The sequence below is a fragment of the Ranitomeya imitator genome, chromosome 9 (genome assembly GCF_032444005.1).
Source record: "Ranitomeya imitator isolate aRanImi1 chromosome 9, aRanImi1.pri, whole genome shotgun sequence".
NCBI lineage: Eukaryota > Metazoa > Chordata > Amphibia > Anura > Dendrobatidae > Ranitomeya > Ranitomeya imitator.
In genome coordinates, this window is record NC_091290.1 from 13,442,983 (window position 1) to 13,468,956 (window position 25,974).

Below are 25,974 nucleotides of genomic sequence, written 5' to 3' on the forward strand. Positions count from 1 at the left end.
GCTGGATGTCAATCGTTATATGTCGTCCTGTCCCGTGGGGCCCAAAAGGACTGTAATCATAGGAGCAAAGTTACACTGCACAGTGTTATTTAGTAGTATATGGTTGTATTATTTATAAGACATATTGTAGTATTATATGGGCTCTTTAAGGGAGTATTATTTGGATTTTGCATATTTAGACACTGTATAGCGGTATAATGTAGGCTGCAGGTGACAGTATTATGTGCACTATATATAGTAGTATTATCTTGTCACTATATGGCACTATTATGTGCACTATATATAGTAGTATTATCTTGGCACTATAGACAGTATTACATGCGCTATATATGTTGGTATTATCTTGGCATTATATAGCAGTATTATGTGGGCTGTACACAATAGTATCATCTTGTCACTATATTTGGCAATATTATTTGGGCTGTATATGATAGTATCATCTTGGCACTATATGGCTATATTATGTGGGCTGTAAAAATAGTATCATCTTGTCGCTTAATAGCAATATTACATGGGTTCCATATGGTAGTGTTATCTTTCTCCTATATGGCAGCATTACTTGGTCTCAATTTAATATTGTACTGACATCATATGGTGGCATTATATGTGCTTTATTTAATAGTACTATTTTAGTACTATATGTCAATATTGTTTGGATTGCAAATAGTATTATCTTGGCACAATTTGGCAGTATAAAGTGGGCTATATATGGTAACATTATCCTGGTACTATAGAGCGGTATTACAGATGTTGCAATTCTTAAAATTAAAAATATATCCCGGGAAAGAGTTTAATTGGACACTGAACCATACAAGTTTATTGGCTTTTGCTGTGCTAATATTTTATGCCTTGATACCTTTCTTCTGTGTTAGTTTAAGAAAAACTGCATCCGTACGCCAGGTATGTTGGCTGTATATGACAGAGTTATCTTGGTTGGCACAATTTGGTGGTATTATTTGCCCTCCATATGATTGTATTATCTTGTCACTATATGGCGGTATTGTGTTAGCTACATATGGTAGTATTATGCTGTAACTATATTGCAGTATTGTGTCAGCTACATATGGTAGTATTAGGTTGTCACTATATTGCGGTATTGTGTCAGCTACATATGGTAGCATTCTATTCTCACTATATGGCGGTATTATGCCAGCTATATATGGTAGTATTATCGTGTCACTATATTGCAGTATTATGTCAGCTAAATATGATAAAATTATCTTGTCACTATGTGGTTGAATTATGCGCACGCTCTATGATTATATTATTTTGGCACTATAGGGTGATATTGTGTGAACTAAATTCCATGGTATTATTATGTAGGTTGAAAATAGTTTTTCGTTTTTTGCTTCGGTCTACATTTGCAATAAAACGGACCCCGAGTGTTAGGCAGTTTTTTTAAACTCTTGCTTAATTTCCTCTATAGCTTTAAGTATATCCATGAACAAGGAGGAACAGGATGAACTGTGCAAAAGCAGCGGAATATCCGGGTTGTATAAAAGTTGCTCTTGTCATTCTTATTATAGCCCTTTATCCCTCAGCGGAGCATTGAGGCAGAGTGTGGAGTAATGGGTCTATGAGTCTGACTAGCTATAGGGAGGTAATGCAGGGGTAACAGCTGGTCACCGACCTATCTTCGCTTATGAAAGTGTTTTTTTCTTATGGAAGATCCCCTTTAAGGATCATGTACATGGATTCTATCAGCCCCATACTGTGCTGCCATATGTTCCCTGTATGAGACTATGTCCCATAACACGGCGTTTAATGGAGTATGTCATATATAAAATTAGAGACACATGGGATCACAGTAGACATCTATGTGCACCGCATGGCGGCTTTATACAACTTCAAGCTTCTCTGGAGCCATAATACGGCCATGCATGTAGACCCGCCAGGATAGTTAAACCTCCCAAAAAATAATATGGGAACACTTACCTAGAAGCCGTACCAAGAGCCGTGATCCAGGCCTGAAAAATGCCGGCCAGAAAGGAGAATGGACTCTTCCTGGTGATTATGAAGTACAGAGACGGCAAGAAAATGCCTCCATGGATAATGAGGCCCACGATGACGGTGATCATGTACATTCCCAGTTGCCTGGCAACAAGCTCCAAGTCTTTGATGGCGATGATTTTCCCACAGATCAGACAAGCGATACCGAAGGGAGAATACCTGGAGAGGAGCAAAGGGGGACAAATACATCTGAAATCGTCCACATCCATCACTCACATAATGTGTTATACTATGCCCCGCTTTACCACTGGACTCGCGATCGCGGCCTGACCACGGCTGGTGGAGGCCCCTTGACAAAAAAAAAAAAAATGGTGGTGGCTAGAAATGAGAGAAGCAATTTAGGAAAAATTGAATTTGACTCAAATTTCAGAAAAAAATAAATATTGGATTCACTTCCGACTGGCCCCGTTTTTACTGGATTATAGAGGTTTCGGAAGGAGTTAAAAAACGTTCTCCTCGGCCTGGACTTGTCCAACCACCGCCAGCCTTTCCATGTCTTCTATCTCCATCAATGACATCAGTCGCGCCCCTTGTGACCACACGCGGCTCAATGCACTTCAATGATGCGGGTCGTGAACCAAGTGATGAAGTGATGAAGTAGACAAGAGAACTGATAGGAGCAACAGCGGTGATGGGACAGGTATGGAGAAGGCAGAAGAAAGGGGAGGATAAGATATGTAGTTTCTTAACCCCCTTCCCGAATCAATTCACATTCAGTTTATCTGATACAAAACTAATTTTCAGCCTTGAATTGAGCAAAATTGTCTAAATCCAATTTTGGGAGATTCTTTCAACTGTAATGATGGTCTCATCAACGGTAGAACTACCTGCTAGGCCAACCATGGATATGTTCTCAGTGGGGAGAGTGAGATAAGCTGCGCCCAACCAGCCTCGGTGGTGGCATATCTCCTGTTAGAACAAAGCATCAGGCATATTGAAATTCAACACGCCTGATACTTCTTTTCCCTTGCAGTTGATCTCAAGGGAAAGACATTATACATCAACTTAGGTGTTTTCAAACATTTTTTGTGCTGAAACTCTCCAAAATCCTTTTCAAAAACATCTTGCAAAAAATCTTGAACAACTAGTTTGTTTGTATGGCAAATCCATTTTGCTGTTCATATAAGGAGTTATTTCTTTTTTTTCTGAATAGGTTTTGAAGTCCTGAAGGAAAAATCTCCAAACTAGGCACCGTCCAAACAAAAGGCTGCAAAAAAAAGTTCCTCCAAAAGGAAAAAAAGTTCCCCCAAAAGGTTCTTCAAAAAGGAGCATTTCCCGAAGCTGGTTCTGTTTGAAAACTCTTGGCTTTTGAACATCTGAAAAAAACGTAGCCTTACTCTTATGTATTAGGTACTTTGTGAGATACATATTGGTGGAGGTCATATCTCAAGGACAACCCTGATGTGAACTTCTGATCTGTCCAAGTCGTTGCCGGGTGGTTTTCTTCCTTCAAGCTATAGTCATTTGGCAGGCAATCCCATTTCTTGCGTCTGCAAATTTGTGCCCAATCAATTAACAACTGTGACTGGGCACCAAATTGTAAATATCAAATAAGTCTGCAATGAGGAACCAGATGTGCTTCCAGAAGGAACAAAGCAAATGGTAATTTGTTAGACTGGGAACTCATTGTTCTTTGGAGACGTTCTCCAAATTTTCTTTAAGGAGAGATCAATAAAGCTGTGTCAGCCTTCTTCCTCTGAGATCATGGATGTCTTCCACCTGTAACAGGTCCAGAATTTCCCCAGAGACCTCATTGTCTCTCAGAAACTGGGTCTGTGGCTTTTAACAAAGAATTGACAAAAGACCTTTCGGTAAACAGGAAATTTGGCTTGCATAGAATGGTCATTGTTAGTGTGGAAACTGGGTCTGACACACATTGTGAAATAACGTCTGCTTGACTCATTATTAGAAAAATTGCTTTTACAAAAAGGGAAATGTCGACATGAAAAGGGAGTTAGGTAGCAGCCTACTGATTTCTGTGACTGATATGGAGTCCAAATGTCAATGAGAGGCCCGAAGCTGGCCCGGTTGGAGAGGTATCCACAAAAGAAACAAAAATAGTTTCCAAAGAGTCGTATACCAGCTGTGACAGTCCAAATAATTAAGATGGAGCATGGTTGGTGAAAGAAAGAACTAGATTTTGAATTTTGTCCACTTTTACGTACCACATTATCATTGTCACAAGTTTCATCACAATCTCATTCAGGATGTTGAAGAATTCCACCATCAGTCTGGCCTGTTCACCCATTTTGCCCATGGCAATGCCAAATGCAATGAAGAAGCCAATTAAACCTGTGGAAAGACGAGGTGAAAGGCCATGTTGGAGTTTATGTAAAGCAGTCAAGAATCAAACACAGCATTGTCCATCTCCACCACTAGTCACACACCAAGAATCAAATGGAGTGTTGTCCTTCTCCGTCACTAGTCATAGTCACATACCAAGAATCAAACGCAGCATTGTCCGTCTCTGTCACCAGTCAAAGTCACAGACCGCACATCAGATGGACATTGGATTTCGAACCTTCAACTCACAGATGTGTCATCTTGAAAATAGCTTGAAGGAACCCTACATTCTTCTATTTTGGGTCATTGACAATTACATTTTTTTATGTACTGGCTAATTTAGGGTACACAAGGTAAACTTTGTTGGACGACACTTTCTGTTGTTTTTCATAGCTAAACATCTAAATGAGTAGTTGTCCATCAACTACTGAGTGTTCTCCTGCCTATGGCCATCTTAAAATAAGCTTATTCTCTAGAAGAGGACTTCACGTTAATATCTTTATAACTGGCAAACAGAAAGATATCGAGGGAAATTATACAAGAGTATCCACTATGGAGGAAGAGTTGGGTAAATAAAGTCATAAACCCGAGCTTCAAAAACGGGAATCAGGATGGGGATAGCTCGCAATTTCTTACAGTAAGTATGGCTTTGTGTGTAGTCAAAACATGAAAATTTCTCTAGATTTCTACTTTCATACCCAAGACATTCATGCCGTCTTTGAACTCCAATTTTTTTTTAATTTCCTCTGTGGTTGTGACAACCGTTTCGTTCATGAGTGTAAAGACGGAGTCGGTCACATTGGTAGGTTCCTCGGAAGGAGCTTCCACAATAACCTTCTTGGTAACTGTCTGAATCTGGGGATAAAAAAAAAGTATATTTAGATTAGGGTATATTTGGGCAAGATTTTCCTTCTATGCCCGTCATTCTTATTATTATATAGCGCCCTCACTTTCTTCAATATCATAAACATTACCATCAATCTGTTCCTGTCCAAAAAGGGTTCAAATTCTCCACAGCGCTCCCTCAGAGGAAAGTAGGTTATTTATTATTGAAATCAAGGACATGCCGAGTCTTCCAGAGCAGGAGGTACATCTTATAATCATGTTCTGCTCTGGAGGGGGTTATAGTATTTGGCTTCCTAAATACATGTTTGGGGTAAGGCGGCGCATTTGGAACGCAGATCTCTTGCTCTCAGGTTTAATGTTAAGATACTGTAGATCTGCTTACTTGCTGGAAACAGGCTTGCACCAGGTTCTCAGGAAACAGATTTCTGATAAGATCAAAAAATGCATCTAAACTGGAGACTTCATCATTTTCTTGCCCTTTTCCAAGTTGTTTCTTTAGTTTGGGGTCTCCGGGATGTATCGCCAAAACGAGGATGACTCCCAAGACTGCAGCAATAATGGTGGTTGCCATGTAGTAGACCATTGCCCTGGTGCCAAGGCGTCCGCTCGATTTTGCATCCAATCCAGCCAAACCTATAAAATAATTTAAAAAAAGGCTTAGAAGTTTGGTTTTACATGGCAACTTCTTTCTTATACCACGGGTTCAAGGGAGGTCTTTGGAAGTTGAATTTAGCTAAGAGGAGGGCATGGGTTAAATAATTATTTGATCCCTTGCGGATTTTGTAAGTTTGCCCACTGACAAAGACATCAACAGTCTATAATTTTAAGGGTTGGTTAATTTTAACATTGAGAGATAGAATATCAAACATAAAATCCAGAAAATCACATTGTATAAAGTATATAAATTTATTTGCATTTTGCAGTGAGAAATAAGTATTTGATCCCCTACCAACCATTAAGAGTTCTGGCTCCTAAAGACCAGTTAGATGCTCCTAATCAACTCGTTACCTGCATTTTAGACAGCAGTCTTACATAGTCCCCTTTATAAAAGACTCCTGTCCACAGACTCAATTAATCAGTCAGACTCTAACCTCTACAACATGGGCAAGACCAAAAAGCTTTATAAGGATGTCAGGAGCAAGATCATAGACCTGCACAAAGCTGGCATGGGCTACAAAACCATAAGTAAGACGCTGGGTGAGTAGGAGACAACTGTTGGTGCAATAGTAAGAAAATGGAAGAAATACAAAATGACTGTCAATCGACATCGATCTGGGGCACCATGCAAAATCTCACCTCGTGGGGTATCGTTGATCATGAGGAAGGTGAGAGATCAGCCTAAAACTACACGGGGGGAACCTGTTAATGATCTCAAGGCAGCTGGGACCACAGTCACCCAGAAAACCATTGGTAGCACATTACACCGTAAAGGTTTAAAATCCTGCAGTGCCCGCAAGGTCCCCCTGCTCAAGAAGGCACATGTGCAGGCCAGTCTGAAGTTTACATTAACAACTGGATGATTCTGAGAGTGATTGGGAGAAGGTGCTGTGGTCAAATGAGGCAAAAATTTAGGTCTTTTGCATTAACTCAACTCGCCGTGTTTGGTGGAAGAGAAATGTTGCCTATGACCCAAATAATATTGTCCCCACTGTCAAGCATGGAGGTGGAAACATTATGTTTTGGGGGTGTTTCTCTCCTAAGGGCACAGGACTAATTCACCGCATCAATGGGAGAATTGATGGAGCCATGTACCGGAAAATCCTGAGTGACAACCTCCTTCCCTCCGCCAGGACATTAAATATGGGTTATGGCTGGGTCTTCCAGCAAGACAATGACCTAAGACATACAGCCAAGGTAACAAAGGAGCAGCTCAAAAAGAAGCACATTAAGGTCATGGAGTGGCCTAGCCAGTCTCCAGACCATAATCCCATAGGAAACTTATGGAGGGAGTTGAAGCTCCGAGTTGCCAAGCAACAGCCTCAAAATCTTAAAGCATTACAGAATGCTGGTGATAAGCCCCTGAGGGGGCCTAGCTCACCCTCGATTTTGAGGGTGACAGGTTCCCTTTAATGATTCAGAGATGATCTGCAAAGAGGAGTGGACCAAAATTCCTCCTGACATGTGTGCAAACCTCATCATCAACTGCAAAAATTGTCTGACTGCTGTGCTTGCCAACAAGGGTTTTGCCACCAAGTATTAAGTCTTGTTTGCCAGAAGGATCAAATACTTATTTCTCACTGCAAAATGCAAGTCAATTTATATAATTTATACAATGTGATTTTTGGGATTTTATTTTTGACATTTTATCTCTCAATGATAAAATTAACCTACCCTTAAAATTATAGACTGTTCATGTCTTTGTCAGTGGGCAAATTTACAAAACAGCAAGGGGTCAAATACTTATTTCCCCCACTGTAGAGTGTTTCCAAGAATCAAAGCTGTAGTTTTTTGACTTGTGAACCTCCTAAAAATGGCTGTATGTTGAGATAATTCAAGGACTAGCAGTATGAGAAGGTGTGTAGTAGCCAAAATGTCGCAATGCAGCTATGACTGGGTCACCATGTCATCTACAACTATAATGACTTACTGTACGGCAACATCACATTCTACGATACTCAAAAAGTTTTCATTCCAACTTTTGATACAAAAATATTCTCCAGTCACTGGTACATAACGGGTTATTCTGTCTGGGGCCGTATCTCTCCCAAGCCTGCATTCTTTGATTTACCAGATTAATATATGGTTTAATTCCAGCTGTCACGAGGGATTTAATTGTGTGCAGGAAAATAGGGGCTACAGATGTTTCTATCCAGTTGACGTGTTCTGCGTTTAATTGCTGGAGAGCGCTGCACATGAGAGATCTGTCCATGCTTTTAGATGAGAGCGTGGTGCGGAAACAGACACACAAGACGCCTCTTCCTCCGCTTCACTAATGAGCCTCACAAACTGTACAAATATACACTGCACATGTGTGCGACTGTAAAAAGACTCAACACGATGGGAATTGTGCTTAAAGCTCTGTAGCTTAATCTTAATGTGCAACCACCAAGCTCTGTGCTCTGTGCTTCAGTCCCAATAGTTAACTGCTTTGTGCCTCTGTTCTAATGTGTCACTGCCAAGATCTGTGCCCTAATCCTAATGTGTAACCACCAAGCACTGAGCCTCAATCCCAATGTGTAACTGCCAAGCACTGTGCCTCAGTCCTGATATATAACTGCCAAGCACTGTGCCTCAGTCCTGATATGTAACTGAGAGCACTGTGCCTCAGTCCTGATATGTAACTGCCAAGCTCTGTGCCTCAGTCCTGATATATAACTGCCAAGCTCTGTGCCTCAGTCCTGATATATAACTGCCAAGCACTGTGCCTCAGTCCTAATATATAACTGCCAAGCTCTGTGCCTCAGTCCTGATATATAACTGCCAAGCTCTGTGCCTCAGTCCTGATATATAACTGCCAAGCTCTGTGCCTCAGTCCTGATATGTAACTGCCAAGCTCTGTGCCTCAGTCCTGATATATAACTGCCAAGCTCTGTGCCTCAGTCCTGATATATAACTGCCAAGCACTGTGCCTCAGTCCTGATATGTAACTGAGAGCTCTGTGCCTCAGTCCTGATATGTAACTGCCAAGCTCTGTGCCTCAGTCCTGATATATAACTGCCAAGCACTGTGCCTCAGTCCTGATACATAACTGCCAAGCTCTGTGCCTCAGTCCTGATATGTAACTGCCAAGCACTGTGCCTCAGTCCTGATATATAACTGCCAAGCACTGTGCCTCAGTCCTGATACATAACTGTTAAGCTCTGTGCCTCAGTCCAGATATGTAACTGCCAAGCACTGTGCCTCAATCCTGATATATAACTGCCAAGCTCTGTGCCTCAGTCCTGATATGTAACTGCCAAGCATTGTGCCTCAATCCTGATATGTAACTGCCAAGCATTGTGCCTCAGTCCTGATATGTAACTGCCAAGCATTGTGCCTCAATCCCAATGTGTAAACGGCAAGCACTGTGCCTCAGTCCTGGTATGTAACTGCCAGCACTGTAATTTAATCCCAATGTGTACACTGCAAGCTCTGTGCCTCAGTCCTGATACATAACTGCCAAGCACTGTTCCTCAATCGACATGTAACTGCCAAGCACTGTGCCTCAGTCCTGATATTTAACTGCCAAGCACTGTACCTCATTACTGATATGTAACTGCCAAGCTCTGTGCCTCAGTCCTGATACGTGACTGCCAAGCACTGTGCCTCAATCAATATGTAACTGCCAAGCACTGTGCCTCAATCCTGATATGTAACTGCCAAGCACTGTACCTCAGTCCTGATACGTAACTGCCAAGCACTGCGCCTCAATCAATATGCAACTGCCAAGCTCTGTGCCTCAATCCTGATATGTAACTGCCAAGCACTGTGCCTCCGTCCTGATATGTAATTACCAAGCACTGTGCCTCAATCCCAATGCATAAGCGACAGGCACTTATCACAATAGTACAGGTAGCTGTCATAACTGTACCCTCATTGAGCAATTGTATCCACTATGCTAGTTGCTGCGCAATCGTCAAGTGGGGTACAGATTTTAGGATCATCAGTCACACACGAAATAGATCCCATTAATTAATCAATCCACTTACCGGTGATTAAACTGGAGATGATTAAAGGTAGAATCAACATCTTCAGCATCCTCATGAGAATGTCTCCGGGAAAGGCTATGACCATAACAATGTCAGGATGGATGGGAGATGCCATTCGAAGGAGTCCCCCGCACACTGCACCCATGATTACACCTGAAGAAGAGCGGATATGTTAAAAAACGTGAAGGTAAAACTAGAATAAATGGAGGGAAATGTCATAGTTGGTCTAGGTCAGTGTTTCTCAACTCCAGTACTCAAGACCCACCAACAGGTCACGTTTTCAGGATATCCTTAATATTTCACAGGTGATAATTTCATCACCAGCTCAAGCATTAATTCCATCGCCTATGCAATACTAAGGAAATCCCGAAAACATGACCTGCTGGTGGGTCTTGAGGACTGGAGTTGAGAAATACTGGACTAGGTCTTCTAGTTCTAGAGTTTACTTATGGCATTACCATATTTAGGACCTCACCTATTAGGAAAATAGGGGGTTCACCACCATAGCTTGTGGATTCGCAGCCACCACAATCTCCATTGAGGCTACTTTCCTTAAAAATAAAGGTGCCACATTTGTCCACCAGTTGTCCACCAGTTGTGTGTGATATTGGAACTCAGCTCCATTCATTTCAACAGAGCTGAGCGGTAATACCAGACACAACCCATGGACAGGAGTGGCGCTGTTTCTGTAAGAAATCTAATCTTGAATAAACCTTGTAAATTAGATTTTCTTTGTAAATCTGTGCACACAACATACAAACCAAATCTACATCATAACAAAACAAAAAATCCTCAGAAAATAATGAAAAAAAAAAAAATCACAATGCTGATCTCAGCCATTCCAGCAAGCAATGACAGGACATGTAATTAACCACAGACTTCATTTTGCTAATTGGGTATTTCTAGTCAACCATTTAAAATGAGTTTTCATCAGCGGTAAATTGAGATTCCCATGGGTCCTGGATGTTGTGTAAGGAGATGGAAATGCTGCCCGTGTTCACCCTTGAAGAATACTGTATGTGTACTGTTGATGTGCAATGTGAACTGTGAAATGTGTTATGGTGTTGGTATTGTATTCTGCCCAGCAACAGGTAGTTGACAGGGACAGTGAGGGTTAATATTTGGGACTAGCCCGTAGTGGGAAGGGCTAAGCTGAAGGGACAGATATAGTTTCCGGTTAGGAGTTAGATAGGGTTTGGAGAACAGAAATAAGGTTTGGAGTGAGCAGTGCCGCATTTCATGGGTGTACCTATTAGTAAGAGGAAATCTGGAGAAAGAGTTAGCATCAGATGGAACAGAAACGAGACAGACTGATTTACCAGAGACGCGTCCTGGGAGAGGACTCCTAGTAGTATGGCCCAGAGTTTATCACCCTTAAAAGGTAACAGGCCTAGACAGGACAGAGTATGTAAGATGAAGAGAGTAGCCCGGGAGAAAGTTCGAGAGCACCATAGTTCCCCAGAGGGGAAGAAGACTCGGAACCACGGGTTGAGTAAAGGACCCTTCATAGCCGAACTGTAGTGTCAAGCTGGGGAGTGATGAAGTAATGAGGAGCAGTGAAGACAGAGAACAAGTAACGAGAGAAGAGAAAGGGATTGAGTTTGTGTGAGGAAAATGTTACGCATTATGAAACCAACATTTGAGAAGATATGTACCTGCTATCTACTGTATTCAACTCTACACAAGTTAATGTTCAGTAAAAAGTTTTTTTTTGAACTGGTGGTCTCCCTCATTGAATTGTCAAGCAACTTCTCCTGGTCAACCAGCAACATCAGTTACATGCAGCCTTCAAATGCCACAGCATAAGTCCACACACCCAGCCACCACCTTTATGTACCGTGCCGGGGTGTAAAAGATGAGTACCTCACCCATGGCTATTGCTCTGTGCCACGCTACACTTGGCGTAGTCAACTGGATCGAGTCTTGCAGCCGGCAAAGCTAAGTGATCCGAGGAAGACTCGAATTACGCGGAAGATGGCGACCACTATGCGTTCTAAGATGTCGCCGAATATGAACTTTGTAATTGTGTTTAGTGGTGAAGAACAACCAAAAAGGGGCACAAAAACATGTCTAGCCCTCCAGAGGTTATGCCTAGTGTCGGAACTGGAAGTGTCAACAAACAGAAAGGAGTGGCCGATGTGGTAAGATGAAATGGAAAGAAAAGACCCGCTCAGGAAGGTGTAACTTAAGAAAACGGTCAAAAGAGATAGAATGGGATAGTGAGTCAGAGAGAAAGGTGGAGCAGTGACAAAGGGGACCTTTCAACAAAAGAGACAGGGCCATTTGTGTGTTGGAAGTCGAAAAGAAAGCAGTGTGATCCCATGACAGAAGAAGTAATGGCGGAGGGGGAATTTTGTTGGTGCAGAGTTCTGGAGCTGAGTGAGCCATTCGAGGAGAGGATCGGGCGAGGACGATTGCCCCAGTTGATGGCGATGATGGAGGAAGAGGTGCAGCCTGATGAAGGCGATGAAGGCCGGATGTGAGCAGGAGTCAGAGCCTCTGACTGCCGCCTGGTTCATGGTCCACAAAATTGCCAAGCAGCTGGAAACCTTACGGGCCCATATGCTGGTGTGTTTGACGCCGACCCCAAAGGAGGGTACAAGGAAAGGAGGAGACGTCTCTATGTTCCCAAGAAGAAGATGAAGGCTGGTGAAGGAAGATGGAGTTGAAAGATGATAAAGTTCATGTTGTGCTCCTTGCACCCCTTAGCTCTGAAGCAATTCAAGGCTCCAGAAAAAAGAAGATCCAGCAGAGCTGTGGTCCAGCAGTCCGGGACTCCAGTGATCAGATAGCCACAGATGTCTAAACTTGTTTTTCCCCCTGCTGGATTAAGAGACATTGCAGCTGCTGCAGGGTTCTTCACCCAGACAGTTTGATCCAGGATGGACGTCGTGTCATGGGACTCTGTGTGTAAATTTCTCATGGACACGAGTGGAGTTGAAGGACTGTGTCCCTGTCCTACGGACTGATGGGGGATAATGACTGTGCCCTTAGCATGAAGGGCTACCCTTACAGGGATGGACTGTGCCATGTTGTGTGGCTTGAGGGCCCTTAGATAGAGGGGCCAAAGATAACCTGGCTGGCACTAGTCCCTCGGGTTAACAAGGACTCAGTCAGCCATGGTTCCGGGGTCCTAACCCCTGTAGGAATGGGTTGGTGATACCCTATGAGATGAAGAGGACTTGCACTGTTCTATATGTGTTGTGTGGTGAAATGTTTGGTGTCTTTTAGGTTTCAGATGCCTGAGGACAGCCATCATTAAGAAGGGGGAAATGTAAGGAGATGGAAATGCTGCCCATGCTCCCCTTTGAAGAATATGTGTATTGTTAATGTCTAATGTGAACTGTGAAATGTGTTATGGTGTTGGTATTGTATTCTGTCCAGCAACAGGTAGCTGACAGGGATAGTCAGAGTTTATGTTTAGGACTTGGCCTGAGTGTGAGGGGCTGAGCTGAATGGACAGAGACAGCTTTCTTTGACAAAGTCATAAAAGGTCTGGAGTGCAGGGAGAAGAGAAGTAGGGTCCGGTGTGAGCAGTGCAGCATTTCATGGGTGTCCTTAGTAGTGAGAGGAGACCGGGAGAAAGAGCTAACACGATCCAGAGAAGAAACAAGGAAGAGTGACTTAGAGACAGAGTGATTTTCCATAGATGGGTCCTGGGAGGGGACTCCTAGCAGTACAGTCCAGAGTTTAGGTAGCGGGCCTAGACAGGATGGAATATGCAGATGAAGAGAGTACCCCGGGCGTGAGTTCTAGAGCATCAGTAGAAGAGAAGATAAGTACAGGCCATACTGGCACCATAGTTCCCCAAAGGGGAAAGAAGACGAGGAGCCGCAGGTTGAGTAAAGGACTCTTGCTAGCTGAACTGTAGTGTCGAGCTGGGTAGTGGTGAAGTAGTGAGGAATAGTGAAGACTGAGCAAGTAAAGGGAGAGAAGAGAAAAGCATTGAATTAGTGTGAGGAAAATGTTGCGTATTATGAAGGATACCTTTTAGAAGATGTACCTGCTATATACTGTACATAACCTTCCCCAAGTTAATGTTCAGTAGAAGGTTTATTGTGAACTGATGGTTTCCCTCATTTAACTGTCAAACGGCAACATTGGTTACATGCAGCCTGCAATGGTGTAGCGGCCCCACAGCACAAGTCCACACACCCAGCCAGGACTCCCACTTTAATGTAACACGCCGGGCCGTAAGAGATGGGTACATCGCCCATGGCTATTGCCCCACCCTGTGCCACGTTACCATTGCTCAATTATTTTACTAATATTTGACTTTAGAGGCAGCTACGTACCTGAAGAAGTCCTGTGTGGTCCTTGCCTTTGTCACCCTCCAAATATAGTACTGCAATACAACAGTGGCGCTGAATGGGGAAAGCCAGAAGGAAAATTGCCCTGTGCTCAAAAATTCTATAGATCCCCAACATTTTGGGCCTGACCTGTCAGAAGATCCAGAAGGACCAGTGGTGAAGAATCTCCAATGCACAGAGCGGTGTCAGCTAGTCCTGCTTTTCTTGCATTGATAGCCCACACGGTACCTGACGATCTGAATGAGTAGGGCGGCCATCAGCTGCTCTGTCATGTTGGTCACTGCTGGAAGCGCCTATGCAGAGCGAAACAGCCGAGATAAGGTTGCCATTGGCTGCTCTGCTCTGCATAGGCAGTGACCTACTGTAAAAGATGAAAAAGCTCTCAATACAACGAAGTGAGCTTCGCCACCTCGGTCGCTGCCTATGCAGAGCTCAGCAGCCAATGATAAACTCATCTAGATTGCTGCGCTCTGCATATGCCGATACTGAGATGATGGAACCTAATCTAATTAACGGAGACTGTATTGAATCGTGTGCACTATATATGTGCTGCACTGTGCTCTACCATCGCTTTCTACCTCTCCTCTCACTTGTAATTTCATGAGAGGAGAAACCTGCGGGGAGAGATGTTTAATTTTTAAAAAATGTCCCATTGTTTTCTAAGGTTAGGGCTAGAGTGACGGTAAGGTTAGGTCTAGGGTTAGGGTAATAAAATATTTGAAATTCATTAGAAAAAAATAAATAAATAAATATTGTAACAATTCATAACTTTTCAGGTTTTAATTTTTTTTTTGCCAAATTTCAGTAAAAAGAAGAAAACTAGAAGGCAAAAAGGGAAATAAATAAAATAAATAATCTTTATTTTTATATAGCGCTAACATATTCTGCAGCGCTTTACAGGTCGCACACATTATAAAGTATAAGAAAGTATATTTACATCAGTATTTTCTCATAATACAACACATGTGCTTGAGGGATAAGAGGATGAATACTGGACTGGCGGAAGAGACTCAGGGAGTGCTAATAGTTCACGGGATAGGAGGTCCTAGATAATGGTCTTGTCCTAGACGCTGGCAGCCCACACAATGCAGTGCACAAATAATTGCACCATACAGCCTCACAACCAGCCTCTGTATACATCTCATCATGAGAAAGTGACCTTCACATGCAATGTACACAGACACAGTAGGAATTAAGGGTGGAGGACTTGTAGGACTTGGCCTGGAGGTCCCGCAGCTAGTAGGACCTCTAGAGGTGATGGTGCAAACCAAGATCACCACCACTATGGGACACCTGTCCCTGCTCTCCACTGTAGAACCATAGGTCTGTGTATACACGCCATGTAACCTCCATCCAAAATATCCATCAAGGCCGTGAATTACTAGTCATGGACTTACCAAATACTGTGAGGGAAAGCAGTAGGTTTCCTCGGATCTTGTCGCACATTCTCAGGCATGGTGATCGGGGGTGCACTTCATCGGAGGTTAGTTGGCTCTCATGCATACGCACTTCCACCTGTTTCGGGGTGTTGTTGGCACTAGGAGAGAAAAGGCTCATATATGTTAGTCACTCAGACAGGTGAGGAGCAAGTCCATCTTTGGTACATATCAAAATGCAATAGCTTTCCTATGTGCTTCAACTCAGGAATTGCAACGGGATAACATCTGGTGTCCGAAGAGGATGCAATGGTTTGACAAAATGTCCTGTATTTGCAGCCAAAAGTGAACAGAATTCCCGATTGGGGACTGTGTATCAGTCGTTGTTTGGTATTGCTGCTCAGACGAGCTGCAGTACCCAAGGATGGCCACTACAGAGAGTACGGAGCTGTGCTGCTCTGGCAGCAGCAAGACCTGAAAAGAGCTGATTAGTTTGGGGTCCTGGGTGTCGGACACCCACTGATCGATGACCTATCCTAAGAATAGATCATCAATAGTTAAGTCCTGAACAACCCCTTTAAGAGTTCTGTACCAGAGCTTCAGATCTCCATCCTTCTTCTATCCAAACTACAATAGTTGTATTAGACAGAGGCAGCCCAATTTGTACAATTCCTACTTGTCATAAGAGTCCCAGCGTATTACACTGATGAGATTTTCAGCAATCAGCAGTCAACTATAGAGAGACCTGGAGATGAGTGTTCAATTTCCCTGCAGTGCCTCCCGAGGACACATTAGGTATTACAAGGTGGCCATTAATATCAGAGGACTCACTGCATGTCATTGGACAAGAAAGATCAAGAGATGCTCTTCGTCACTGTTATACTTTGGCCAAGAAAAGGATTATGAACCGATGACCCCCCAACTTGTTAACTAATGTGAAGTATGATAATGGGATAACCCCAAAGACTGGTTAGAGGCCATCGTAAAACTGATTAGCAGTTCTGCAAATTAGGAGCCAATTCAATCTCCTCAGTGGTCCTCAGTGTGCACCTCTAGGGACCACCCCAATCCTCCTGGTTCTTCCCATCGCTCAAATACTGAAGAAAAAAAAAATTGATCCTGAATTGATACCAAAGAGATTGGAGGAGCCAAGAGCATTGGGCAACCAGAAGAATGGTGCCAACTGCCAAGGATAGGCAAGCAGGATTTGTCCAATGAAATCCCAAATGTCCTGGTTATGTAAAAACAAAAAATAGTATAATAGGGTCTCCATTAATTTTTGTAACTTCTTGGACCCCCAAAACCCAACTGTTAGCAACTCGGACCCATTTTCAGGGAAGATCTTGAAAGATTCATCAAAGCGTATCCCAGTGATCAACAGACGGCATAAACAATGGATGACCGCAATGCAAACACAGCTCGGACTCAGGATGTTTAATAAGGAAACAACCCCCATCATTTATCCGCAGGAAGCCTCAATATGTCTCGGACTACTGTGATTTATACGAGGGAAAGCTGGGGCGCAGATGAACTGTGAGCACGAAGAGGACGCTATGCCAGTAAACAACAGTTTGTGTTATTTTGCTTAATTTAATTTGTTATGCGGAGAACATCTGTCGGGGTTTTTTAGCGATTTCCATGGAAACGGAAATATAAGCAGCGACAATTATAGCTTTTCTCAGTATTTATAGGAAAAAGGTGATACATGTATGTCAGACTGTCAGCTCTTCTGACAACCTGCAGAAGGCGCTAAAATAGACAGTCACGTGCAACTGGAAATGACATGTACGGTAAACCATATGGAGGATTAGATTGGCTCATTAGTTTATTAGTTTCTTACATTTTTTTTGTATTATGTTCAATTAAGACATTTAAATTTGTCTTAGGATTCATGTGTGCAATTTCCCAACAGCGACCCCGCAGGCAAAATAAAGTATTACAATGTTCTGGTCCTCCAAAGTTAGCGTTCTTTTGTAGCCACTCTCTGCACTGGTTAGTAGATGAATAAGGACCTCCAAAGTCAGTAGTTAATGCTTTTTCTTATTTGTGACTTCTTCTTTTAAAATTCAGGAACCAGAAGTAGGCAAGAAGTGGACAAAGGATGGAGAAATCGACCTTGTAATGAGATTTTCAATTATCCTTTGAAATACATTGCACTTATCGTCATTGTCTTCTTCTGATATAGAATAGGGCAGCCATTCCAGCACACGAGCCAAAAGATGTCTGCAGACGTTCCATCACCGGCCAAGCTCTACTGCCCCCTTTAATATATAGGGTGGGCCATGGAATGCAGAACCATGTTTCTTGCTGAAACAATCCTCACTACTTATGATCTGATAACTCTGTAGAGTTGATGGAAGCTATCCATGTACACGACCGCGTTCACGTAAATTTTCTGTGCACCAGGACCTACCGTTCTTGTTTGGAACCACGTTTCATCGTACAAGGGGTCCAAATGTCCGTCTACCATCACGTTGAGTAACCAATTCTCCGCACACTTCTGTATATCCGCCTCTGTTAACCCTTGCACTGCTGACACTTATTGGTGTCAGAGTGTACCTTTTTTTTTTTTATTACACAGCAACATTTCATTTTGCTTTCCTGAGGCTTCTCATAATCCCCTCTTGGAGGTCTACAACAACAACTGGTGACACAGAGGGCTGGTAATTTTGGCCTCAGGGCAAAAGGGCCCAATTACTTCACATGCCGATATATAGAACGAAGTTAAAGAAACCCCTTTGACTCCCATAGACCATAAAAAAAAAAATGTGCAAGTACCTTTCTTGATATGGCAAAGCCATAATTTAGCTTTCTTGGGTGGACCACGGAACCCGAGGTTTGGCTGGAGCTTTGCTACAATTGCTAATACTGTAGCTTCATCACTAGGATCGGACTATGTTTCCAATAGTCCAGCAGAGGAGATGTTTCTAAGGGGTCCGTGCAGAATATTGTGGCTAATAAATGATTTAGAAGTCACCTCCCAAAATCTGGTTGTCTTCTTCTGTGCTATTAAGGCTTACTATTGCATCAAAGCTTGGTCCATCAGTGGATTTTTTTGGTACTGCAACGGGCCAGCCCAACCCTACGTACCACCAGCCAGATGCCCCGAAAGCTTCAGATATTTATTTTCTCATCTAAGATATTAGAAGAAAAAAAAACATCTTGAAATGAAGATAATAATCCCTTTAATCTGGATCCTGTGGACCATACAAGGGAGAATCCTGGTTGTTCCTGGCTATTAGCAGCACTTTGCCCCTCGCTCAACAGATTTCGATAAAATCACAATTTTTCCTGAGCTGTTACATCACCCATCTCCTGGCTTCATCTGTCCGTCGCGCTAAATAAAATTCTTGCCAAGTCTCATTCTGCAAGACTGAATCTAATTCATTGCCGTCTCCTGGGTATGAATGAGACTCTGGGGGACCCCATTTATCATGAATTACACAGCCAGCGGAGGCTAAGGCAGGGTCACTGCTCCATTAACGAGTACAAGAGGCTTCTATGGGAAATGGCGAGGAGTAGCGGGACTCTGGATACATGGCTACCGCTATTACACCTTCCTAATGTTCATTAGACGTAACATATAATAATGCGAAGTAGTGATGGATCTCTGGGGTAGGAGGAGAACAACAGCACAGCGTTATTTATAAATACCACATATACTGTTATAGGCAAAAGTATTGAGCCCCCCTCAATTGTTTAACTCCAGTTTCTACTTCAGCCCCATTGCCCCCAGTGTATATCACCTGGGCCCATTGCCCCCCCAGTTTATATCACCTGGGCCCATTGCCCCCCAGTGTATATCACCTGGGCCCATTGCCCCCCAGTGTATATCACCTGGGCCCATTGCCCCCCAGTGTATATCACCTGGGTCCATTGCCCCCCAGTGTATATCACCTGGGACCATTGTTCCCCCCAGTATATATAATTGGGTCCCATTGCCCTCCAGTGTATATCATCTGGCCCCATTGCTCCCCCCAGTGTATATCATCTGGCCCCATTGCCCCCAAGTGTATATTATCTGGCCCCATTGCACCCAGTGTATATCAAATGGCCACATCGCATACAGTGTATATCAAATGGCCACATCGCATACAGTGTATATTATCTAGCCCCATTGCCCCCTAGTCTATATTATCTAGCCCCATCGTATGCAATGTATATCATCCAGCACCATTGCACCCAGTGTATATCATCCGGCCCCATTGGACCCACTGTATATAATCCAGCCCCATTGCCCTTCAGTGTATATCATCTGCCCCATTGTCGCCCAGTGTACATCATCTGGTCCCATTGCACCCAGTGTATATCATCTGGCGTCATTACCCCCCCAGTGCATATCATGTGGCCCCATTGCCCCCAGTGTATTTCGTATGTACCCAATGACCCCAGTGTATATAATCGGATCCCACTGCCCTCCCTAGTGAATATCATCTGGCCCTATTGCTCCCACCAGTGTACATCATCTGATCCCATTGCCCCCCCCCCCAGTGTGCATGTTCTGATGCCATTGCCCTCCAGTGTATATCATATGATGCCCTTGCATCAACATGTGTGACAAAATAATTGCTGGTAAAGAACTATTACCAGAGAAGTCGTGTAATAGGAGCCACCAGCAACCAGTCAACCATGAAGTGGGGACTCCAAAAGGCGACAAAGCTCGGGGGAGAGGATAATACTATGGGATGTTATCAGGGGGCGGCCTCGGACCCTCAGCTCCAGTGATGGGAAATCTTCATCTTCAGCACAAGACATTGTGGACAATAGTATCTTCAGCTTTGTGGGAACAGTTTTGGGAAGACCCTTATCTGTCCCCCATGACTGTGCCCAGTGCACGAGCTCCATACAGACATAGAGGGGACATGAGCGGCCGCACAGAGCCCGGACCCCGGCCCCACTCAACACCTAGACCAGAAATTGTGGCCCTATCTATTTTACATCTAGAGACAGAAAAACAGTCTTGGCTTAGAGATGATCACAGGACTTTCTCCCAGATCTCATTTTCATTTAATACTTTTCCCCCCAAGATAAGCATGGAAGTGTCACAAAGAGTCAACTCTTATACACCGGGAAATAGGAAAGGGGGCGATCGGTGGTAGAGAAATCAATTCATAGGACTCGGTCCATCGGCCATGTCGGCAAACGTTGGCCAATTTTGGTGGGACAGGCCGACCATCTGATGTAAATGGGTCTGTCGGGGGATAGAAGGATCCGGATGATGCTTTAGATTTCAGAGCTGAGAAACAGTTATCGTTTGCTTCCTCCATTATTAAAAAAATATTGCAAAAAGTTTGAATCACCTTTTCCTAGTACGAAAATAAAGAAATTAGAAAAATATATATTTGTCATCTCCACGTGCGCGAAAATCTGATCTAACAAAGTATATAAATGACCTGGTCAGTAAATATCAAAGAGAAAAAAAAAATCAAAATGACTAAATGTTTATTTTTTTGGTTACTGCATAAAAAAAAGAGATAAAAAAATTAAATGTATTAATAAAACGACGACTTCCCATGCAAAAAAAAGAATCTCCAGTGCCAGAAAAATAAAAAAAATTCTCAGAAAATGAAGACAAACCAAATTTATTATCATTTTTTCTTTTAAACAAATATCCAAATTTTTTTTAACCATCAATAAATGAATAATAATAAAAAAAATAAATAAATAAATAAATAAATATATATATATATATATATATATACAGCACAAAAAAATGTAAAAAAAAGGACTAATGCCCTGTGGCGTGGCAAGTTTCGGATAAAACAATCCTTTCTCTCTATTCTATATATATATATATATATATATATATATATATATATATTATATATGTGTGTGTTTTTGGCAAAGCACCACTTTGAACAAACAGGAATACATCCAACCTGTGGTTACAGGTTATACAGTTATATGAAAAAGTTTGGGCACCCCTATTAATCTTAAGCTTAATGTTTTATAAAAATTGTTTTTTTTTGCAACAGCTATTTCAGTTTCATATATCTAATAACTGTTGGACACAGTAATGTTTCTGCCTTGAAATGAGGTTTATTGTACTAACAGAAAATGGGCAATCTGCATTCAAACAAAATTTGACAGGTGCATAAGTATGGGCACCCTTATAATTTTCTTGTTTTAAATACTCCTACCTACTTTTTACTGACTTACTAAAGCACTTTTTTTTGGTTAAGGTGTTATCTGAGCATGCTCGGGTGCTAATCGAGTGACTTTGATGTGCTCGAAAAATATATTCGAGTCCCCGCTGCTGTTCGACAGGTGAAACACATGCACGGATTGCCTAACAAATGGAATCCCTGCATGCTGTCCAACAGTCGTGAGACAAGCAGCTGCGGGGACATATTTTTCCAGCGCACCGAAGACACATGATTAGCACATGAGCATGCTCAGATAACACCTTATCCCAGCATGTTCACTAATGGGGAAATTAAAAAGTTATGGAAGAAGGAGAAGAAAAAGATGGAACCCCAAAAACTGATTTTGCACTGGTAGCCTCTGGGAATGGCGCCTGCACAGGTCATGGCCCCTACATGGGGGACGAGGAAGATGACGGGTAATCTGCCTTTGCACTTGTGTTTTCTGAGCCCGCTACTTCTCAGGCCCGCGCTGAAAGGATTACGAGAGTGAAGCCCAGCGTTAAGGAATCTCATGAGGCGCTTTATTTGGGTCTGAAGGCTTAGCGTACGTCTTTTATCCTCTCTCTCCAAGCTGCTTCCCTCTGCCGGGCTCAGTATGGCACAGAACACAGGCCATCTGCCGAGAGACGCTGCAATGGAGCAATCCCTTTAACCAACAATATGCAGCCACATTTGCCGGCCGTGCTGTTGTGGAGTATGTGGGGTATATTTAGTAGGAATAATCTTCCCCTCTCGTAACCCTGACGCACTCATTAATTACAAGGACACACTCCTGGTCACAGGCGGCAAGAAGGCCGGGACCCTACAAGACCTTGACCAAGTTGGTAAAACTTTACATTTCGAGAAAGTCTTATAAACTTGTAAGTCACGTCGAACTCCTAACCCTCCATCTATCCAGCTCAATTATATGGGGAAAAGTATTGGGCGGCACCGGCACGTCCTGACCCCCCGTTTTAGCCTCTTTTCCACGAGCCATAACTTTTGTATTTCTTCGGCAAGTCATGACGGCTTGTCATCTTCATTTCGGCTGGATTTGTCGGTAGTAACGTTTTGAGGTTCATATAACTTATTGAAAAAACTTTTTTTTTTTTAAACTAATTGTTAGAAAGAATATAAACAGAACGGCAATTCTGCTTCTGTTGTTAAAGTTTTGCGCTATTAAAGGGTCAACTAAAATAAAGGGTTAACTCTGTTATTTCCTTCTGCACCATTGTGGAAATACCAAACTAAAATACCGTAGTTTTGTGGGGGTTTGTTTACTTTTTCACAACCCTTTTTTTAAATCTCTGATTTTTTTTACATTTATATTAAATTTAACTGCATAGTATATATTATATATATAAATATATCTAAAATATATATACATATACTGTATATAGTTCAGTCCATATATATTGGACAGAGATGACATTTTTCTAATTTTGGTTATAGACATTACCACAATGAATTTTAAACAAAACAATTCAGATGCAGTTGAAGTCATTGCCAACAAAGGGTTTTCAACCAAGTACTAAAAATGAACATTTTATTTACAATTATTGAATCTGTCCAATTACTTTTGGTCCCTTTAAAAACAGGGTGGCACATGTTAAGGAGCTGAAACTCCTAAACCCTTCATCCAATTTTAATGTGGATACCCTCAAATGAAAGCTGAAAGTCTGAACTTCAACTGCATCTGAATTGTTTTGTTTTCAGACTTTCAGCTTTCATTTGAGGGTATCCACATACTTTTCTCTTTCCATCATTCTGGTAGAGGTTGATCTTGGTTCCATCTGTCCATAGAATGTTCTTCCAGAACTGTGCTGCTTCTTTAGATGTTTTTAGCCTTTTTCTTCTTGATGCTTATGAGTGGCTGCACCGTGCAGTGAACCCTCTGTAGTTACTTTCATGCATTCTTCTCTTTATGGTAGATTTGGATGTTGATCCGCCGACCTCCTGGAGAGCGTTGGTCACTTGGTCGGCTGTTGTGAAGGGGTTTCTCTTCACCATGGAGATTATTCTGCGATCATCCACCACTGTTGTCTTCCGTGGGCGCCCAGGTCTTTTTGCATTGATAAGTTCACCAGAGCTTTCTTTCTTTCTCAGAATGTATTGAACTGTAGATTTTGCCACTCCTAATATTGTAGCAATTTCTCGGATGGTTTTTTTTCTGTTTTCGCAGCTTAAGGATGGCTTGTTTCACCTGCATGGAGAGCTCCTTTACCGCATGTTTACTTCACAGCAAAACCTTCCAAATGCAGCACCACACCTCAAATCAACTCCAGGCCTTTTATCTGCTTAAATGAGAATGACATGATGAAGTGATTGCCCACACCTGTCCATGAAATAGCCTTGGAGTCAATTGTCTAATTACTTTTGGTCCCTTTAAAAACAGGGTGGCACATGTTAAGGAGCTGAAACTCCTAAACCCTTCATCCAAATTTAATGTGGATACCCTCAAATGAAAGCTGAAAGTCTGAACTTCAACTGCATCTGAATTTTTTTGTTTAAAATTCATTGTGGTAATGTCTGTAACCAAAATTAGAAAAATGTTGTCTCTGTCCAAATATACATGGACTTAACTGTATATATATAAACATATATTAAATTAAAATAGGGATATATACAATATATAAAAAATATAACAAATGTTTTTTAAAGTGTAAATAAAATTTCTACACATTAAAACTTTTTTTTTTTTTACAATAATTTGATCACATTCATAATACAATGCATTACTTACCGTATATACTCGAGTATAAGCCGAGATTTTCAGCCCATTTTTTTGGGCTGAAAGTCCCCCTCTCGGCTTATACTCGAGTCATATACCCGGGTGTCAGCAGGGGAGGGGGAGCGGGGGCTGTGTAATCATACTTACATGCTCCCAGCGCGGTCCCTGCAGTCCCTGGCTTCTCCGGCGCTGCAGATTCTTCCTGCACTGAGCGGTCACATGGCACCGCTCATTACAGAAATGAATAGGCAGCTCCACCCCCATAGGGGAGGAGCCGCATATTCATTGCTGTAAATGATCGGTGCCATGTGACCGCTCAGTGCAGGAAGAAGCTGCAGCGCCGGAGAAGCCAGGGACTGCAGGGACCGCGCCGCAGCAGGTAAGGGGAGCGCAGCGCTATAATTACCTGCTCCTCGCTCCGGCTCCGTCTGCAGCGTCCTCTAGCAATGACGCTCAGGTTAGAGGGCGCTGTGACGTAGTCAGTGCGCGCCCTCTGCTGAGCGTCAGTGCTGGAGACGGAGCCGCACGAGGAGCAGGTAATTATTGAAAGCGCCGGCGTCCTGAGAAGAGAGGTGAGTATGTGATTTTTTTTTTTTTTTATGGCAGCACCAGCAGCATTCTAAGGAGCACCTATGGGGCCATAAAGGTGCAGAGCATATAAAGGGCACAGCATTATAAGGAGCACCTATGGGGCCATAAAGGTGCAGAGCATATAAGGGGCACAGCATTATAAGGAGCACCTATGGGGCCATAAAGGTGCAGAGCATATAAGGGGCACAGCATTATAAGGAGCATCTATGGGGCCATAAAGGTGCAGAGCATATAAGGGGCACAGCATTATAAGGAGCACCTATGGGGCCATAAAGGTGCAGAGCATATATGGGGCACAGCATTATAAGGAGCACCTATGGGGCCATAAAGGTGCAGAGCATATATGGGGCACAGCATTATAAGGAGCACCTATGGGGCCATAAAGGTGCAGAGCATATATGGGGCACAGCATTATAAGGAGCACCTATGGGGCCATAAAGGTGCAGAGCATATATGGGGCACAGCATTATAAGGAGCACCTATGGGGCCATAAAGGTGCAGAGCATATAAGGGGCACAGCATTATAAGGAGCACCTATGGGGCCATAAAGGTGCAGAGCATATATGGGGCACAGCATTATAAGGAGCACCTATGGGGCCATAAAGGTGCAGAGCATATATGGGGCACAGCATTATAAGGAGCACCTATGGGGCCATAAAGGTGCAGAGCATATATGGGGCACAGCATTATAAGGAGCACCTATGGGGCCATAAAGGTGCAGAGCATATATGGGGCACAGCATTATAAGGAGCACCTATGGGGCCATAAAGGTGCAGAGCATATAAGGGGCACAGCATTATAAGGAGCATCTATGGGGCCATAAAGGTGCAGAGCATATATGGGGCACAGCATTATAAGGAGCACCTATGGGGCCATAAAGGTGCAGAGCATATATGGGGCACAGCATTATAAGGAGCACCTATGGGGCCATAAAGGTGCAGAGCATATATGGGGCACAGCATTATAAGGAGCACCTATGGGGCCATAAAGGTGCAGAGCATATAAGGGGCACAGCATTATAAGGAGCACCTATGGGGCCATAAAGGTGCAGAGCATATATGGGGCACAGCATTA

The 25,974-nt window shown here is 42.9% G+C and overlaps 1 protein-coding gene across 2 annotated transcripts in view; it reads right to left on the reverse strand.

Moving 5' to 3' along the window:
• SLC1A2 (solute carrier family 1 member 2) overlaps positions 1-25,974 on the reverse strand; it is a 132,968-nt gene that overhangs the window by 19,530 nt on the left and 87,464 nt on the right. For both annotated transcript variants that reach the window (XM_069739524.1, XM_069739525.1), the window contains exons 2-7: positions 15,475-15,614; positions 9,768-9,920; positions 5,522-5,772; positions 4,992-5,148; positions 4,176-4,302; positions 1,936-2,169 (exon numbers count right to left, since the gene is read on the reverse strand). In XM_069739524.1, the coding sequence (XP_069595625.1) occupies positions 1,936-2,169; positions 4,176-4,302; positions 4,992-5,148; positions 5,522-5,772; positions 9,768-9,920; positions 15,475-15,614 (1,062 nt within the window). The remainder of the gene's footprint in view (positions 1-1,935; positions 2,170-4,175; positions 4,303-4,991; positions 5,149-5,521; positions 5,773-9,767; positions 9,921-15,474; positions 15,615-25,974) is intronic.